The 20,198-nt window shown below is 38.6% G+C and overlaps 1 protein-coding gene across 4 annotated transcripts in view; it reads right to left on the minus strand.

Moving 5' to 3' along the window:
- UEVLD (UEV and lactate/malate dehyrogenase domains) overlaps positions 1-20,193 on the minus strand; it is a 47,793-nt gene extending 27,600 nt beyond the window's left edge. For 2 of the 4 annotated variants that reach the window (XR_010728093.1, XM_066251087.1), the window contains exons 1-5: positions 20,045-20,193; positions 14,176-14,260; positions 11,236-11,301; positions 6,614-6,777; positions 822-957 (exon numbers count right to left, since the gene is read on the minus strand). Coding sequence is in view for 3 of the 4 variants with exons in the window: in XM_066251087.1 (XP_066107184.1) it covers positions 822-957; positions 6,614-6,777; positions 11,236-11,301; positions 14,176-14,260; positions 20,045-20,086 (493 nt within the window). In the remaining variant the exon portion in view is untranslated. The remainder of the gene's footprint in view (positions 1-821; positions 958-6,613; positions 6,778-11,235; positions 11,302-14,175; positions 14,261-20,044) is intronic. The other 2 variants (XM_066251088.1, XM_066251089.1) reach the window with 2 other exon arrangements.
- Between the last annotated feature and the right edge of the window lie 5 nt (positions 20,194-20,198).

The raw sequence follows: 20,198 nt of genomic DNA on the forward strand, positions 1-20,198 counted from the left end.
CATAATGACATCCAAAAATACTTGCTGAGCAAATGAAATGCTAGAAAGACAGGAATCTCATATTAAATATTTCACTAAATAAAGGTCACTCTTTTAAAAATGCATATCTTTCCAAAGATTTTTAAAAATATCACATAAGGCTAAAATATAGGATTTCCATAATTCTGAAAAACATTCTGATTCTTACTGCTCTGGTCTAAAATGCAAAAAATATTAACACCTTACAAAATTTTGCAAGCATGTATATGTTATTTTAAAGTCAGTGAGAAACACTGAGAACCACGGATTTTCTGAACCAATATATTGAAATGAGGCAAAAAGCCACATAAACATATAATGAAAAAGGTTTGGAATCATTAATACTGGGGTTGGCAAAGTCAGTGTACAGTTGTGAGTATGTGAAACACAATTTATTCTTGTATTATTTATGTTTTAATTATTGTATTATTTATATTATTTGTCTTCTTTCTATCATTGTTCCTGTGTGTGCTGGTAACTTAATCACTTTTGCCCACCCCTTATATATCAAGTGGTTTTGAACAAAACACAAATTGCTTTATCTGTTAGTATAAGAGTAATCTTTTACATTTTAAGAAATCATACTCTGGAAAAAAAGAAAAAGAAACCATGCTCTTTGGAACTGTATGGTAGGTAACACCCTATGATAGACATACAGGAATTTTTTATTCAACACAGATATGTGTCTATGTATGTGTGTCTGTGTGTATATATAGATGCATGTTTTTATTTATAAAAAATAAATTAGCAGAGAGTAAAGGCCAGCAGTGAGGAATAACTTTCTGATTAACAAAAATACAAACCTTCAGTGATTTTTGCAATATAGGCTAGTAAGTCCACCTGCCGTGCCTCGTCAGATGATGACAGAGAATACAGGGGGAGTTCCTCTTGAAACTTGGCAATCATTTCTTTAATTAATCCTACAATGACAGATTTAGGCTGCCAAATACACACAAAGGGAAAAGTTATGCAAAAATTTTGCTGAGGAATACTACCTTGTTAACCACATTGTTATAATGAACCAAAACAAAGTATTGTATTATGTTCTCTTTTTTTTTTAGAGAGACAGAGAGAGAGAGTCAGAGAGAGGGATAGACAGGGACAGACAGACAGGAATGGAGAGATGAGAAGCATCAATCATTAGTTTTTCGTTATGCATTGCGACACCTTGACCGCGGGCCTTCAGCAGACTGAGTAATACCTTGCTCGAGCCAGCGACCTTGGGTCCAAGCTGGTGAGCTTTTGCTCAAACCAGATGAGCCCGCACTCAAGCTGGCGGCGACCCCGGGTCTCGAACCTGGGTCCTCTGCATCCCAGTCCGACACTCTATCCACTGTGCCACCGCCTGGTCAGGCACTGTTCTCATTTTTTGACAACTACCATAGAAATTATGTGGTAGCCTTCAACTGTTTTAATACTTTCAACTAAAAAATTACTTTTTTCTTTTTTAAAGAGAGAGAGACACACCAACAGACAGGAAGGGAGAGAGATGAGAAGCATCAACTCATAGTTGTGTCACTTCAGTGGTTCACTGATTACTTCTCATACTTGCATTGACCAGAGAGCGGCTCCAGCCGAGCCAGTGGCCCCTTGGCTCAAGCCACTGACCTTGGGCTCAAACCAGTGACAATGGGGTCATGTCTATGACCCTGCGCTCAAGCTGGTGATCCTGCGCTCAAGCGGGATGAGCCCACGCTCAAGCGGGATGAGCCCACGCTCAAGTCAGCAACCTTAGGGTTTCAAACCTGGGTCCTCAGCGTCCCAGGTCAACATTCTAGCCACTGCGCCAGGCTTACTTAATTCTTTTAACTGAAAAATTAAGGGAGAAATGCTGAATCCACATCTCCAAAATGTGGAAAAATAGCATGAATGTGCTTACTAGCAGAGTTTCTATGTTTAGGAATGGTCTGTCTTTTTAACTTTTTATTTTTAAATAATTGCATACTTATAGAAAAGTTACAAAAATAGTACAAAGAATTTCCATATACTCTTCATTCAGATCACTAAAATTTTATCACATTTGCTTTATTAGTCTCTTTCCCTCTCTATTTTTCTGAACCAGTTGGGAGTAAATTCCAGATTTAATATCTCTTCATCCTTAAATACTGAGGAATATATGGAATAAATAAAATGAAGTTAGTGCAGTCAAACTGCTAAATTACTAAAGTCGAGTAGGTTGAGGCATGGGGAAACAATTCTATTCTTGTTTTCAAGAATAGAAACTTACATTTTTGAACTTTCCAGTCCTCTGTCAATGCCTGGATATATATCAAACATCCAGATAACCTGCACAAAGGACTAAGGAAAGAATGTTCAAGTATCCTGACCACCTGACATCCAGATCACTGGTGAGCTAAAAAATTACCATCTTGGACCAATCCAGAGACTAAGAAAGCAGGACTGAGTCTTCTCAAGAATATACTTTTTACTATAAGAACTTAGCTTTTCTTTCTTTTTTGGAACACTCTGGGTATTGCCTACTTGTGTTTCTAGTTTAGGAACCCCCTAAGACTCTTGAATGAATCTTTATAATTTATTTCTAGCCAAAGCCTCCACACTCTTTTTGAGTCATTCAGTAATACTATAGTATATAGTTCCTAAAAGAAGAAAAACAAAAACAGTCATTCTCCTATATAACCATTATCAAATCAGAAAATTTACACTGAGAAAATATTATCTAAGCTGGTACTGTTTCTTTTCATTTAACTGGTTAAGCAACCTTAATGAAATTCATTTAACCTGTCTCAGCTTCAATGTTATAAGCAATATAATGTGACTAACAAATCCCAAGTGGCTGTATGAGAAGCAAATGAACTAACGTATGCAAACTATATACACTCTGAGTATAAAAATGATGTTTATTATTTTATTATTAGAAATATTTAGTAGTTTGCTCATTTGAAAAGTGCTTAATTTCTCAGTATCTAGGTTTCATTATTTATAAATTAAGAGGATGAGGCCACTAGGATAAAAAATTTAAACACCTTTAAAGACCAAGCAGGTAACATAATATGTGAAGTTGTCAAGGATAAGAAAATTTGGGGAGATGATTATTGTGCCAGATTGGAGAAAGTATATGTATAAGGATTCAAATTCAAATTAAGAACAAAACAAAACTCTATGCCATTCAAACTCTATAGATCTAATACAGCACACTGAATCTCCTGGGGAAAATGTTTGTAATCCTTGGCCTAGGCAACCCCTAGATTCTTTCTAGCTCCAAAATTCTGTATAATCATACTACATAGTTCCAACCACATGTGAAACTTAAAGTTACTGCAGTAATTTTAAGTAGGGAAATTTCAATAATGTAAAATCTTCTTAAGACTAGTTTTAACTTATAAGAAAGAAGCTCAAAATAGGATAGTGAAATCAGTACTGTGTGTAATGAAATCAAGCACAATCTCAACCAGTTTATCAGAAAGAGGAAACAGGAAATACAGATGCCCACAACAGGGAATTAAGGTCAAAATACCTTTTGAGGATACTTTAAGAAGGATAAAATGGATGAAGAAGACAAACAATTCAAAAAGAGAGAAACATGCATGATCAATAAGTACATGAAAAAAATTTCAATTTCTTCACTAACCAAAGAACTAAACATTAAGACATTTTTGTCCTTCCAATGGACTAATTTTTATCAAGACTCATTCACAATATTTAACTGAAAATATTACTTAAATCACCAAGTAATAAATTAATGTACAAATTTATAAAATAAAAGTTTTTCTACTTAGACTGACCAGGCGGTGGCACAATGGATAGAGCATTGGCCTGGGATGCTGAGGAACCAGGTTTGGAACCCCGAGGTCGCTGGCATGAGAGTGGGCTCAATTGGCTTGAGCACAGGTTCACCAGTTGAGCGCAGGGTCACTACCTTGAGTATGGGATCACAGACATGACCCTGTGGTCACTGGCTTAGTCTAAGGTAGCTGGCTTGAGCAAGGGGTCATTGGCTTAGCTGCAGCCTCCCAGTTAAGGCACATATAAGAAAGTAATCAATGAACAACTAAAGTGCTGTAACTATGAGTTGATATTTCTCATCTCTCTCCCTTCCTGTCTGTCTCTCTATATACCTCTCTCTCGCTAAAAAATAAATTAAAAAAAAGAAAGAAAAAAGTTTTCCACTTAAACTCCACTATGGACCATCTGGTGTGAAGTCTTTCTTTTACTATTTCTCTCTTTCCTTTATTTTTAAAGGTTATATATATATATATATATATATATATAAAATATAGAAACCATTTTCAAAAAGTAAAATGTGTCTATAACTGTACACCTTTTCATGGGCTATGTATAAAATAAGAAGTGATCATCCTAATGGCATGCTTTAAGACAATCTCACTTGACTCTCACATATTCTTGTTCTCCAGTTTTACAATATTCTGGGTACATATAAGTATCTTATAAATTATCTTTTTTCTTTTTCTTTTCATTTTTCCAAAGCTGGAAACGGGGAGGCAGTCAGACAGACTCCCGCATGCACCCGACCGGGATCCACCCGGCATGCCCACCAGGGGGGATGTTCTGCCCCTCTGGGGCGTCGCTCTGTTGCATCCAGAGCCATTCTAGCGCCTGAGGCAGAGGCCACAGAGCCATCCTCAGTGCCCGGGCCATCTTTGCTCCAATGGAGCCTCGGCTGTGGGAGGGGAAGAGAGAGACAGAGAGGAAGGAGAGGGGGAGGGGTGGAGAAGCAGATGGGTGCTTACCCTGTGTGCCCTGGCCAGGAATCGAACCCAGGACTCCCTCAAGCCAGGCCGATGCTCTACCGCTGAGCCAACCGGCCAGGGCCTCTTTTTTTTTTTTAATTATCTTTTCATAAAACTTTTACCTCGCCTGACCAGGCAGTGGCGCAGTGGATAGAGCGTCGAACTGGGATGCCGAGGACCCAGGTTCAAGACCCCGAGGTTTGAGACCCCGAGGTCCCTGGCTTGAGCACGGGCTCATCTGGTTTGAGCAAAAAGCTCACCAGCTTGGACCCAAGGTTGCTGGCTTGGGCAAAGGGTTACTCGGTCTGCTGAAGTCCTGCGCGCAGACAAGGCACATATGAGAAAGCCGTCAATGAACAACTAAGGTGTCGCAATGCGCAAGGAAAAACTAATGATTGATGCTTCTCATCTCTCTCCGTTCCTGTCTGTCCCTGTCTATCCTCTCTGACTCTCTCTCTGTCTCTGTAAAAAAAAAAAAAAAAAGTTTTACCTCTTTATAAAAATGAGAGCATTTTAAAGTAAAGGTAAAGAGATAAGCAATAGTTTCTTTTGTTTTAATAATATGTTCTGTTAGAGCAAGGGTGCTGTAAAACAGGTACTCACCTACACTGACTTCTACTGATGGGAGATGTGCAACATTTTGTCTACCTTTTGGATGCCAATTTAGCAAGAGATTAGTACAGCCTTCAAGACGTTTATAACCTTTAATTCAATTATTCCACAGAGATTTATACCAATGCTCAATATAAAGGTAGATGAAAATTGCAGATTACAAAATTGCATAATGTGAGGATTTGTAAAATATATTACAATGATCATCGATATGTGTGAATTTTAAAAATTTAATGCTCAGTTATAAAAACATAGTACATAACAGAAGATTATATAATTCAATTTACTAAAGTTCAAAAACAGTCAAAACTGCAAATAAATACATATAAGATCTACCGGAAAGTTCTGTCTGTTTCTATCACAAGTTTTGACACGTAAGCACATGTTTATTTGGCGCATGTGTGCCTCTCTATTTTTATCACTTAATGTATACATACTGACGTAGCAAATTAACTAAAACAAAGTTGATTCATGTTAGTCTTATGTGTGAAGCAATAGAGTATCCATGGCTACTGCTAAAGTTCATTTACGCCACTGTACTGTATACGAATTTCAACAAGGAAGAAATGCTACAGAAGCATGGAGAAATTTATTGAAAGTGTTTGGTGAAGGTACAGTTTCTGATAGGACATGCATTAGATGGTTCAAAAAATTCGAAACAGGTGATATCGACCTTTCTGATAAGCCACGTTCTGGGTGACCATCTTTGATTGATGACGATGTTGTTAAGACCATGTTGGAGCAAGATCCTTTTCTGACAACATCGGAGATTGCAGAAAGGCTTAATTCAGCTCAGCAAACCATTTCGGACCATATTCGGAAGATAGGATTGGTGTGGAAATATATTATTTAATAAAGTTTATTGACGGTAAGAAAAATTTGTATTTTGTTTTATTCCAAAAACGGACAGAACTTTCCGGTAGACCTTATATATTGCCTAAGAATCTTTAATAGAGAGGGACTTGGAAATAATGCCCTAGATCATGCTAGTAGCTTTACATATTCCTTATCCAGCAGCCAGCACACAACTATAAACAGATAAGGAGCAAACAACAGTTGGCTACTCGAGTTGCAGAGAACAGAGTCAAACAGGCTGCTATAACCAGGGTTCTGGGAGTTGGTTGACATCTCGGGAGCTCAATATCAAATTACTTTTAAAGGCCATATGAAAAGAAAGAAAATTCAGTAACTTACTTGTTACTCTGATCCACTAAGACCAAAGATAAATACTCAGAAAAATAAGAACTGTTAAAAGAAAATCAAATAGATCTTACATGGCTCCAGTTTTGGAGGTAGGGTAAGTATATTCTGCCTTGACCATCCACATGTTTTCCAACAGAGATTCCCATATTTGCAGTTGGCTTTAAGAAGCAAATGGGGGGAGCAAAAGGATGAGAATCCAAAATCCACAAACGAATTGGGATGTTATATGTATTGCCTATTTGAGACAAAATAAACACACTTCAAACAATAATAAGGCATACACATTTACCTATGGTATAGCTAGGTGGCATTTTAAGCTGTGTAGTCATATACATATAAAGGATTATATACATATAAAGTTTATATACATATAAAGGATTTATGGGCTCTGGCTGGTGGCTCAATGGATCGAACGTGGGCCCAGCATATTATGGACATCCTGGGTTCAATTCTCAGTCAGGGCACACAAAAGTGACCATCTGCTTCCCCCCTCTTCCCTTCCTGCAGCCAGGGGCTCAACTGGCTCGAGCGTGGCCAGGAGCACTGAGGATAGCTCCTCTGGAGCACATTAGCCTCAGGAACTAAAAATAGCTCAGTACTCAAGCATTAGGCCCAGATGGGGTTGCCAGGTGGATCCCTGTCAGGGCGCATGCAGGAGTCTGCTTCACTATCCCCTTTCCTTTCACCTAAAAAAAAAGGATTTATGTAAATTGAGACCTATTTTTCCATTTCATCTATTGTACATTAACATCGGAAATATATTCCCATTAAGTCACCAACATAATATTTGAGGGAATTTAATAAAGACATCCAATTCAATTCAATAAATATTTACAAGACCTATTGTGTCAGGAGTTTGAGATACATCATCTTCTCTATGTAGCCTTCTTTGCTCCACACAAGCAGTGCTATTGTACCTTTCTTGAATGGTAGTGGACACTTAAACTTTTCTACACTAAAGTTATTTGCTTACAGTTCTGTTTATTTTTTTACACTGTAGACTTCTCCCTAAGAGAAAATAATGTATTATCCAGTTCTACATCCCCTGAACCATGCATAGTGCCTAATGTAATGGCTGCTCAATAAAAGTTCCTTATATAATGAATTACTGAATTAACAAACAAATAAAAAAATGAATGAATGAGTAAAGATGAATTTGATACTAGCCCTCAAGTTGCTCATTAGTAGCAGGTACTAAAATATACAAACTAGTTTTGATACATAAGAACTTAAAAGCTAAAAATAACCTTAACAGTCACTGTGTACAGTGTTTGTAAATTTTAGTGTACCGAGATAGGAACGTGCATGCATGCTCTTCCAATTTATAATCGTGTATGTGATACCTATCAACAGCCAAAATCTGACTTCCTTGGTTGCCAGGAAGTTCAGAGCTAAAACTTATATAAGGACAAAAACTAGGCTTAAACTAGAAATCTGATCAACTACCTTGGCTGTTTTATTGTATCTTCTGATATTTATTTCTGCTTTCATATCTTACTGCATATTTCTCTCACTGTAGTTAAGAACATGGCTGCTCGGAAGCTAGAATGCATAGGTTTCACACTTTATTAGCTGTATGATTTTAGGCAACTTAACTTCTCTGTGTCTCAATTCCTTCCTCTATAAAATGGGAATAATAATAGCTCCTACCTCATAAGGTTGTTGTAAGGATGAGATTAGTTAATGTATGCAAAATGCTTAGAACAGTATATGACATGGTAAGCTCCATGAAGGATTTGTAATGTTTGCACTTTGAAAACAGGCCAGGTATAAAGTTTTCTTTGCCACTGAAACCCTTTTCTTACTAAGGAAATCCTCCTTCCACTGAAAGTTATTTTTTCATCTTGCTTACTCCTCCCCTAAGTATAATGATACCCAGCGGTGTCTGCAAATTAGACACATTTAAGGAACTTCAAAACATAACAATATCCAGGCCACTTCCCAAAGTTTCTGATTCAATGGGTTGGGGTCTGCACATCATTTTTTAAAAGCTTCCCATGCAACTCTAATATGCAGCTATGACTGAAAATCAGTACATTATAGAAATGTCCTAATACCTGGGGAATTTAGAAAAATGTCCTGACAGCTGGTCTACTATTTCATATCAGCAGTTCTTAGAACCATACTCCTCTTCTACTTTTGTTTAACTATTAATATTTTAAAATGCTTTTATTGAGGTATGTCATCACAATAAGTCCGTCACCATACATAGTAGCTAAGGGTTTACAATATAGGTATAGCTAGGCATAGTTATTGGTCTGTAGATAACTTGATGATTATAAAATCTGGTGATCACATTACCACAAAGTGACCATTTATATCAGCCCATTTGATAGAGGAAAAAGATAATACATTCTGACCTTCTAATCAGCAAGAAATAACTAGTGTGCATCACACTGAGTTGATACAATTCTAGTAAGAAACAAAGGGGAAAACAGTGTACTGCCAGGAAAAAGGCATTGCAGGTACCGTTACTACGTTGAAAGACCCAGCCAGCATAAAAGTCAATGACATAACTCCATGGCATTAAGAAAGAGTGCCAAAGAGGGGCATCTTACCAATGGTATTAAGATAACTTTTATGTCCTCCTGTTATCTCCCCACAGTGTCCTAGAAACTGAAATGCTAGGCAATGGTTCATCTGAATTCATAAACTCCTCTGTTAATATGCACTGCCCTTGAAATTATTGGGATGGGTAAGAATTGTGAAATCAATCATCAATCAGCCATTGGGGGTAGATAGAAATTCTTTTTCTCTCTTTTTAACATCTAGCCATAAGAAATGCAACACATAAGTAATGAGGAAGAAGTCTCAGTGAAGTTCTGCAGGCAGCCTGAAGATAGTCTGATAGCTCGGCAGGAGAGGAGCACGGAAGGAAAACACAAACTCAAGTCTATGCCTGTTCTGCCGCCCTCACTGCAAATTCCCAAAGCTACCTACTTTCATCTCCGACCACATTCCTCTGTGTAAAAACCAAACTAAATGCCTATGCATTTCCTGTGCCAAAGGAGGTGTCATGGTGGGACATAAACAGAGGCAGATTAAAACATGAGTGCATCTCTGGCCACAAGTTATTCTGGAGAAGAAGCAATTAAGGCAGGTTTCTAACAATCTAGGAACTATAATAATAAAACATTTACTTTGAAAAAGTCCCCCAAAATATAGCTTCTTGGTGCCTTTTGGGCAATGTATTCTCATCACACAGTGCTCAAATCTTTACAAGAGATAGCAAACTCCACTGTTCTGTCCCCATTTGGTTTTCAGATCCTCCTCAGCCCCCTTTCAGTGCACCTCTTCTTTCAAATGCTCAGTAAATTCTTTATTCCTAAGCCTTTCAGTCAGTAGTAAATTAATTCAATTATTCAAAAGTATTTACCGAGCGTTTTTTTAAGCACAGGACTGTATATTAGCAGTACTGGATGTTATCCCTCCTGGGATTCTTTTCATTTTAGAAGAGGAATAAATTTTTAATGGTGGAATTTCAGGCAGCACTTAGGCAGAACATTTCACCGGTGTTCTTCAAAGTATACTATATAAGCAATCTCCTGTGATACATATCTTAAAGGTTAGTCCTCTTGAACATTGAAGGAAGTAGGTCTGGACAAAAAGGAAGAGTTGTATATAGGAAAGTTAGTGATTTCTTTTTCTTTTTGGGAAAACACTTAGCTATGTTAACCTGTCAGGTCATCAAAAATGTGTTGCTTTCTTTGAGTTTTAATGACCCCTGTGTTTTAAATGTTTCCTATTGAGAGTTTAAAGTTCTAGCCTGATGCCAGATATATGGTTTTAAGTAACTCACTTCACCAGGCTTAGACTAAGTTTCCCCTATAGGATGGGGATACTGCTACATCATGTAGAGGGAAAGGAAGAGGAACTCTGCACTGATGCAATGAAGAAAATGGTGGGGATTCCTGCCCTCTGCTATGAAAAACAGGATTACTCTCCATCAGGGCAGGCCTATGTCTGTCTTGCTCTCCTCTGAACCCCAGCACCTAGCAGAGTAGTAGGCATGTAGTTGATATTCGTAAGTATTTATTGAATTGAATTTGTTAATATTAATCTAGGCCTTCCTTGACTCAGACAGTAATCTGCTATATTTAATAAGGTTCAATATAGATCATATATATGTCAAAATATTGAGAATTTTTTTTCTTTTTTTCCAAGTGAGAGGAGGGGTGATAGAGAGACAGACTCCTCCTGCATGTGCCCCAACTGGAATCTACCCAGTAACCCGATCTGGGGCTGATGCTCTGCCCATCTGAGGCTGTGCTTGCAACTGAGCTATTTTTAGTGCCTGAAGCAGAGGATCCATAGAGCCATCCTTAGCATCTGGAGCCAATGCACTTGAACCAATCAAGCCATGGCTGCCGGAGGGGAAGAGAGAGAGAGAGAGAGAGAGAGAGAGAGAGAGAGAGAGAGAGAGAGAAGGAAGAGGGAGGGGGTGGAGAAGCAAATGGCTGTTTCTCCTGTGTGTCCTGATTGGGAATAGAACCTGGGACATCCATATGCGGGGCAGACACTCTACCACTTAGCCAACTGGCCAGGGCCATCACTTTGAGAATATTATGGCACTAAACAAATGTAACTATTAAACTATTGTTAATAGTTATTAACTATTGTTAAACTATTGTTAGAAAATTCTTATTAAACTATTGTTAGAAAATTCCCACAATTTCTCAACTTCCACACTTACCCTGATACATTACAGGAATAGTACCAGTGAGATTCAGCAAGTCTTTCTGGGAACTATCTTTGAAAACTGAAAGGAAAAAAAAAAAGCCTAAAATTGTGCAATCAGTAGTAGGAAGAGGTGCATTAAAAGTAGGGTCTCCAGGAGCCAAAGTCGACTCAATGGCAGGTAACACACACATGAACATACACATATACAGGAACATATAATTTCTAAATACCATCCAGAAATCAGTAAAAATGTTGACAAAGGAAAATTATTTGATGTTTCCTTAGAAAGCAGAGAGGGCAGGTGAAAGAACACAGGACTTTGATACTGAAATCCCAAGTTTTAGACCCACATCCACTTAGAGGCATGGGACTTTTGGTTACTTTAATCTCTTTGAGCTTAAGTTTGATCATATATAAAGTAAATATAATAAGAATGCATCATAAAGTTGTCATAAGGATCTTATGACACTATGTGAAAATAAGTAAAGGATCATAAAATGTGGGGACATTATCAAATAACTGTCACAATTAACAAATCAATTATAATCACTTTCAGAAATCAGATTATAACTTTTATAAGCAGAAAAAAATGTTAGCTGTATTTTTTATAGTGACCTTTTAGAAAGATCATTAATTATCTTCTTGGTTTCTTTAACTTCATTATTCTCAACCATTATTCAATCTTCACATCCCTGAAATTTCAACTCACCCATCAATAACTGGGACACACTGGTGGAGAACTATTGCCTAATCTCTGAATTCAATTCAGAAAAGAGTACTTTTGGCTTCAAACACTCATACTGCCTTGGAATGTAGTCCTTGTAGTACCTCAGTAACTGTACTATTTAGGCAGTTGAATAAAAAAATTCCAAGTAGATTTGATGATCTTTTGGAAAGGGAAAAGAGGAAACCAAGCAGACAGAAAGCTCAAGGCCAAGAGTGCACAGAAGTACAAATGTTTACCTTGAACTAGATAAATGAAAGGTCACAATAGGTGAAAAGCTCACTCCATGGCAAACATAAAATGAAAAGAAGTATAGAACAGGGATTGTTACTCAGGACAGAATAACCTAGAAATGTGATAGGGAAACTATAGGTATATTTATTGTCCAATCAAGTTATTCAAAAAGTCAAACTAAAAGTGATTAAGATGCATAACTATCACTGTCTTCAACAAGAAAACATACAGGGACAATATAAATCCTATAGCTTGAGGGTCTAATGTCACCACAGCTCACTTTCTTGAGACAAGGGGAAATGACAATAAGAATTAACTGCTATAATAAATCTATACATGAAGAAAATCATTGTAAAAGGACAAGCAGTGTTCAAGCAGAGGGCAAGACAGACATGGGTACAAACCCTAACTCCATCCCTAACTAGCTGTGTAATCTTTTTTTTTTATTATTCATTTTAGAGAGGAGAGAGAGAGAGTCAGAGAGAGAGAGGAGAGAGAGATACAGGGGGGAGGAGCTGGAAGCATCAACTCCCATATGTGCCTTGACCAGGTAAGCCCAGGGTTTTGAACCGGCGACCTCAGCATTTCCAGGTCGACTCTTTATCTACTGCACCACCACAGGACAGGCTCTAGCTGTGTAATCTTGAGCAATTTATTTAAACTATCTGGGCCTTGGTTTCTTTATTCAAAAAATGATGATAATACTTAACTCACAGCCTTAGTTAAAAAAAAATATGTCAGATGATATAGATAAAAACATTTGGAAGCATATCTGGGATTACGTGGTAGCCATTACATCCCATTCCAGGCATTTATGCAACACCAAATAACTAGGTGCCAATCAAAGAGGCCAGTCACAGATGGGCCAGAATCAAATAATTTCTTCATATAAAATTAGCTATTCCTAAGAAATACTTCAATAACTCAAAATTTCTAACATATAAATCTGAATTAGGTACATTTTCTTAACTCAAACTAATTCAAATATAAAGCATAACCATGTAGAATAAAGTAGTTTATCAAAATTGTGTGCTTTGACTAATTCATGGGTCCTGAAATAAACTTAATGAGTCTCAGTCAGCATTCGTTTTTAAATGGAATGAAATGAATAGAAGAAAAATGCCAGAGTGTCCACAGTATTTTAGTTATGTATATGTGGGGTCATCATACAAAATGTATTTCCAAGAGTGAGTTGTGGTCATGTTTCTCAAAGATAGTAAAGTAAAATCTTTCTTAGGCAGCCAGACCCTTTATATTAAGTGAAAAAGGTAATTAAAGCTTTATTATTAGTAATTTTGAATCAACCATTATGTGGTAGGCAGAATAAGTCTCCAAAGATACCCAATACCCGAATCCTTGGAACCCGTGACTATGTTAACCTTACTTGGCAAAAAAACTTTTTAGATGTAATTAAGTTAAGAACCCTGAGATGGGAAATTACTCTGTATTACAGGAACAGGCCTAATCTAATCACACTGGTCCTTAAAAGCAGAGAATCTTTTCTAGCTGTGGGTAGAGGGAAATTTTACTATAGAAGGATGGTCAGAGAGATGCCACATTGCTAGCTTTGAAAATGGAGGAAGGACACCTGGAGCCAAAGAATGAGGGTGACTTTCAGAAACTGGAAAAGGTAAGAAAATGGATTCTCTCCCGGAGCCTCCAGAAAGGAACTGAGACCTGCCAACACCTTGACTTTAGCCCAGACTTCTAACCTTCAGAGATCTGTTCTGGACCTCTGGCCTACAGAATTATAAGATAATAAATATGTGTGTTTTAAGCCATTAAATTTGTGCTTATTTGTCCTGGTAGCAATAGAAATATAATATAATATAAATTGTATTAACTTAAATTTCCTCAGAAATCACAAGTCACAAAGTCTAGTTCAAATTCAGGGGATAAAAGAGAGAAATGAGAAATTATAATTTCACAGTTCTCTAGGAACAAGTAATTAATACTTTATAAAATGTAACAAAAACTAGAGAATATGATTCTTACCATAGGTGTCCACTGAATATCTGAAATGTGGGAAAAACATATTTACATTCTTTAGTTCTTCCACAGTTAGATCCCTGAACTTGTACTGAAAAGAGAAAAATGAACATAAAATAAGAATAAATCTATAGGCAACAGAACAATTACAGTGAACATTTAACTGAACACTTATTATGTACTAGGCTCTGGATTTTACAAACGTGAATAGTGTTTGATTTAATCTTTTTAATAATTACCCTATGAAGATGAAAACGACAGCCAAAGAATCAAAATAACCTGCTGAATTAGACAGCAAGTTAAGCAGGGAAGCCAGAGCTCAAACCCACAATATGGCCTTTAATCACTAAATCAGACTGCCTTCAAATACCTTCTACAGTCTTAGGAAGTAGGGCAGGATATGTCTATCACTCCTGTCAACACTGTTCAAGATCCAACACTTATTCTCGAATACCTCATTCATTCGCTTGGGAGACCCTGAATTTCTCTTCCAACCCTCCTGGTACTGCATCTTGGGTTTCAAAGAAAGAAGAGAAAGCAGGCAAGGATTTGCAGTCAGACTGAATGAACTGACTCCTCATTCATCCAGATGCACTCCCAGAAATACTACCTTGGTTGCCCCGAGGGCAAAATCATTTAATTTTTTTTGGAACTTATTTTCTCATTTGCAAAGAGAAATAGTACCTGCCTCACAGATTTGTACTGAGGATTAAAAAAAAAAAAGTATGTTAAGGGTCTATCTATGACCATTCTAAACAGGACTCTGAGAAAACTATTATATATACTTTAACAGCATCAAAAAGAACAAAGTACTTCAGAATACATTTAACAGGATATAAAACTTAAGACTCTAAAAACTGCAAAACATTGTTGAGAGAAATTAAAATAGGTGTAAACAAATAGAAAAGTATCCCTTGTTGATATATCAGAAGACTTAAAATTGTTAAGATGACAATACTTCCCAACAGATTCAATAATCAACGATCCTTATCAAAATCCCATCTAGTCAACCTGACCAGGTGGTGGCGCAGTGGATAGAGCGTCAGACTGGGAATGTGATAGACCCAGGTTCAAGACCCCCGAAGTCGCCAGCTTGAGCACGGGCTCATCTGGTTTGAGCAAAGCTCACCAGCTTGGACCCAAGGTCGCTGGCTTGAGCAAGGGGTTACTCGGCCTGCTGAAGGCCCACGGTCAAGGTACATATGAGAAATCAATCAATGAACTAAGGTGTCGCAATGAAAAACTGATGATTGATGCTTCTCAGCTCCCTCCATTCCTGTCTGTCTGCCCCTATCTGACTCTCTCTCTGTCTCTGTAAAAAGAAAAAAAAAGAAATACCAGCTAGTTATGTTTTATTCGTTTGCAAAATTTTTTTAAAGGTTCTTAAATTCACATGGAAACTCAAGGGACCCAGAACAGCAAAAACAAGCTTGAAAAAGAACAAAAAGTTGGAGGATTCATACTATAATAAAAAAAAACAGGCTATAATAATAAAAAGACAATAACAAGTGTGGGAGAGGATGTGGAAAAGTCAGAACCCTCATACACATATATCACTGCTGATGGTAAAACAGTGCAGCTGCTTTGCAGTCAATAATCATTGGATCTATTCTGCATACAACATCAGGGAGGTTAACTCTTTGGCCTACTGGCATGAAATTTAGTGGTTGAAAAACACTGAGAACAGTGCTAACAAAACTTTCTGCCGCGATGGAAAAAAATCTGTATGTGTGCTGTCCAATGTAACCACATCCACACATGACTATTGACACTTGAAATGTGGCTGGTGTAACTGAGAAGCTCAATTTTTAATTTTATTTATTTTAATGAATTTAAATAGTCATATGTAGCTAGTGGCTACCATACTGCCCAGCACAGACCTTGCCAATACCATTATCTGTCTGAGTACTACTTCTTTTGCCCATTCAATTGCCTCTCTTGAATCATGTATTCACATTCCATAGCTTTATCACATGTGTGTCCCTAAACAACAGTTTATTGTTTTGTTTTGTTTTTTTACAGAGACAGAGAGTCAGAGAGAGGGATAGATAGGGACAGACAGACAGGAACGGAGAGAGATGAGAGGCATCAATCATTAGTTTTTCATTGCGACACCTTAGTTGTTCATTGATTGCTTTCTCATATGTACCTTGACCAGGGGCCTTCACCAGACCAAGTAACCCCTTGCTCAAGCCAGTGACCTTGGGTCCAAGCTGGTGAGTTTTGCTCAAACCAGATGAGCCACGCTCAAGCTGGTGAGCTTGGGGTCTCAAACCTGGGTCCTTCTGTATCCCAGTCCAACGCTCTATCCACTGCGCCACTGCCTGGTCAAGCTGTTTAATTTTTGTTTAGTTTTGTTTCTTGGTTTTATCAAAATATAATTTTGTAGGCCCTGGTCGGTTGGCTCAGTAGTAGAGCGTCGGCCTGGCGTGCAGGGGTCCCAGGTTCTATTCCCAGCCAGGGCACACAGGAGAAGCGCCCATCTGCTTCTCCACCCCTCCCCCTCTCCTTCCTCTCTGTCTCTCTCTTCCCTTCCCACAGCCGAAGCTCCATTGGAGCAAAGATGGACCGGGGCTCTGGAGATGGCTCCTTGGCCTCTGCCCCAGGCGCTAGAGTGGCTCTGGTCACAACACAGTGACGCCGGGAGGGGCAGAGCATCGCCGCCTGGTGGGCAGAGCGTCACCCCCTGGTGGGCGTGCCAGGTGGATCCCGGTCGGGCACATGCGGGAGTCTGTCTGACTGTCTCTCCCCGTTTCCAGCTTCAGAAAAATACAAAAAAAAAAAATATATATATATATATAATTTTGTATATACAGTAACCTTATTTTTTTCACTCAATAAATGTTCTAAGATTCATTTGTATTGTTGCATGTTGTAGCTCATTCATTTTCACTGCTGAATACTAGTTTTTCCTTGGAATATACAACTAACTTATCCTTTTCTGTCGATGCACCTTTGGGTTGTTTCTAATTTTCATTTATAAATAATTCTGCAAATGTCTTTTGTTTCATATATTTTGAAGTCTCTCTGGTATCTATGAAGAGGTAGATGGAACAGAAAATACACATAATCAAATCAATAAAAGGTCAAATTGTTTCCCAAAATGATTAAATATCCATTTAACTGCCAGCAGTGCTTAAAATTCTAATTCATCCACATCCTCTAAATCATTTGAAATTATCTTACTTTATGCCAGTCTAGTGAGGAAAAATGGGGTTTTACCATGATCTTAATTTGCTTCTCCATAGATACTAATGGATCGAGCAAATATTCATTTCCCTGGTTCTTCTGGGGTTTTTTTTTTAATGATTATTCATGTCTTTTGTCCAATTCTCTTGGTTTTATTGATTTATAAGCATGTTAATTTATATATTCTGGATATCAGTACTTTGTCGGTTATATGTTACAAGTCTTCTCTAAGTTTGTATTTTTATTTCATTCTCTTCATGCTGTCTTCTGCTATTAAGTTCTTAATCTGAAAGCAGTCAAATTTGTCTGAGTATTTTGTCTTAGTTTAAAAAAATGTTTGCATACTCTGAGCCCATAGAAATTCTCTCCTAAATTAATCTCTATGTTTTTAAAGCTTGTCATTTATATTTAAATCTTTTATTCTTTTATTAGTGAGAAGTGTGTAGGCAGAGAGACAAGACTCCCGCACGCGCCTCGACCAAGATCCATCCAGCAAGCCCTGTACTGGTGATGCTCTGGTCATCTGGGGCCACTGCTCCATTGCTTGGTAACTGAGCTATTTTAGCACCTAAAGTGAGGCCATGGAGCCATCCTCAGCACCCGGGCCAACTTGCTCGAACCAATCAACTGGCTGCGGGAGCGGGAGAGAGGCAAAGACAGAGAGAGAAAGAGAGAGACAGAAAGAGAGAGGGGAGTGGAAGGGGTGGAGAAGATGGTCGCTTCTCCTGTGTGCCCTGACAAGAATCGAACTTGGGACTTCACATGCCAGGCCCACATCCTACTACTAAGCCAACCAGCCAGGGTCTATATTTAAATCTTTAATCCACAGGAAATTTTTAAGTTTGGTAAAAGGTAGGGATTTACTTTTTTTCCCATATGGATAATCATTTGTCTCTGTGTTCTCCTTTCCGTAGTTATCTGCAGTGCCTCTTTTGTTTTGTACTGCATTTCCAAACGTGTGAATATGCTTCTAAGCCCTCTAGCCTTGTTCTTCAGTAATTTGTCTATCCTATACCAATACCACACAAAATCTTAACTACCAATCTTGACATTGCGTAGAACAAATCCCCACATGTACTCTTTAAGAATGTCAAGATTATCTTTGGTCTTCAGCCCTTCCCAATAAATTTTAGAATCAACTTGAAAAGTTCCCAAAATAACCTGTTAGAATTTCAGTTGGAACTCTATAAATCAATTTGGAGAGAGCTGACTTCTTCATATCCATGAATATTTATTAAGATTGAAATACTTATATGTTTTTATTTTCAATAAAAGTTTTCACATCCTATATAGAGTTGTTTTTAACGTGTTGTTCATTTCATAGATTTTTTAGCACTAAAATTATTTCTAGATATTGTTATTATTTGCCTAGTACAAGGGCTAAGAAATTTCAGAAATATTAGCAAAACTGGTTTCCTTAATTTACATATCCAACAAATATTAAGCACCTATGTGCCAGACTTTGTTAGGCACTGAAAATTTTGAGAAAACCACTCTCTCTTTCTCATCTTTTTCCTTCCTTCCATTTGCACCAAAATTATTAGGTTTTTATCTTTTATCAATTTAAACAATTCTTCCCACTGAACAATAATACATCATGTTCGCTCATTTAAAAACTTGATAGAATGGTTTTTAAAATTTCTCATGTTTTGTCTAAAGAGAAGATAGAGTGTAACTCGAAGCACACCAATACTTCTCCTCCTACAAGATCTATACCTGTCAGAGTAAACAAAACAATTCCAGTTGCTTATACATATAAATTTCAACTATGAGTCTTTAAAATCGCGCATAGGTGTACAAACTGCCCCAACGAAAAAGACATAATAAAAAAAAAAAATGGCATAAACGGATGGTTTTCGGGGGAAACCATGGGAGAAGTCTTAAGAAACATTAAGAATCACTTGACTAGAAAAGTGCAGAAAAGGGGGGTTGCCTGACTATACACCCCTGGGAAATTGGAATCTGGACTAACCCTGAAACTGGCGCTAGTCATGCCCCAGAACTGCAGGTCAGACTTCTGGGTCAGCCCTCCCACTCAAACTTCCAACATTAAGAGGATCTCCTCTGGGCCTTCAAGCCCTGTCTTCATTCCTAAACCTACTCAGGTCCTTCCTTCCCAGCAGTTATTTAGACCTCCGCTGTTGTCAGGCACAGGGCTAGGTAAAGCACCGTCTCGGGCGTCAAAGAGTTCAGAAGTATGAGTAAGGTCTGTAAATAAATAATTACTCCACGACGTGGTCATCGATATTTCTGAAAGCCAGAAGAGAGAAGGGAGTGATTATTCCCTCCAGGGAGTGACAACCGAGTCGGGTCTGACAAAAGACGAGCATTGCCAGTCGTGAACAAATGGGACAGGACATTTCAGCAGAGAGCGAAGGGAGTGGTTCAAGGGACAGACGAGTGCTGGAAGCTATTTGAGACCAAGAGAAGCTGGAGGCGTAAACACGTCTCACTCCGGGTGGAGGTTGGGGGATCTGGGAATGCTGTTGAGTCCGGCCGTGGCCTTAGGAGGGAAAGGCCGGGGGCTTCCACCGGGTCATTCCCCGCAGCCGACTGCAGGCCAGCACCCCTCAGCTCCACGCCCCGTGATGAGCCGGAGACACGCCGTAGGGAGGCAGCCCAGCCAGCGGTGGCAACGCTCCCGAAACCCCGGGACCCCAGACCCGGCGTGGCGGGCTGCCCGCACCTTGCCAAGCAGCCGTCGCAGACCCTCACAGTCGAACTCCATCGCCAGCCAGGTTCCCGAGTCAGGTTTCACGACCCCAGCCCCTGGCCCTTCCTGCGCACCGGCTTCTGGACGGCGGCCGCCGAGGACCAAACCTCCCGAGGTCCACGGCCCC

Source organism: Saccopteryx bilineata, chromosome 1 (genome assembly GCF_036850765.1).
Source record: "Saccopteryx bilineata isolate mSacBil1 chromosome 1, mSacBil1_pri_phased_curated, whole genome shotgun sequence".
In the NCBI taxonomy this organism is placed as follows: domain Eukaryota; kingdom Metazoa; phylum Chordata; class Mammalia; order Chiroptera; family Emballonuridae; genus Saccopteryx; species Saccopteryx bilineata.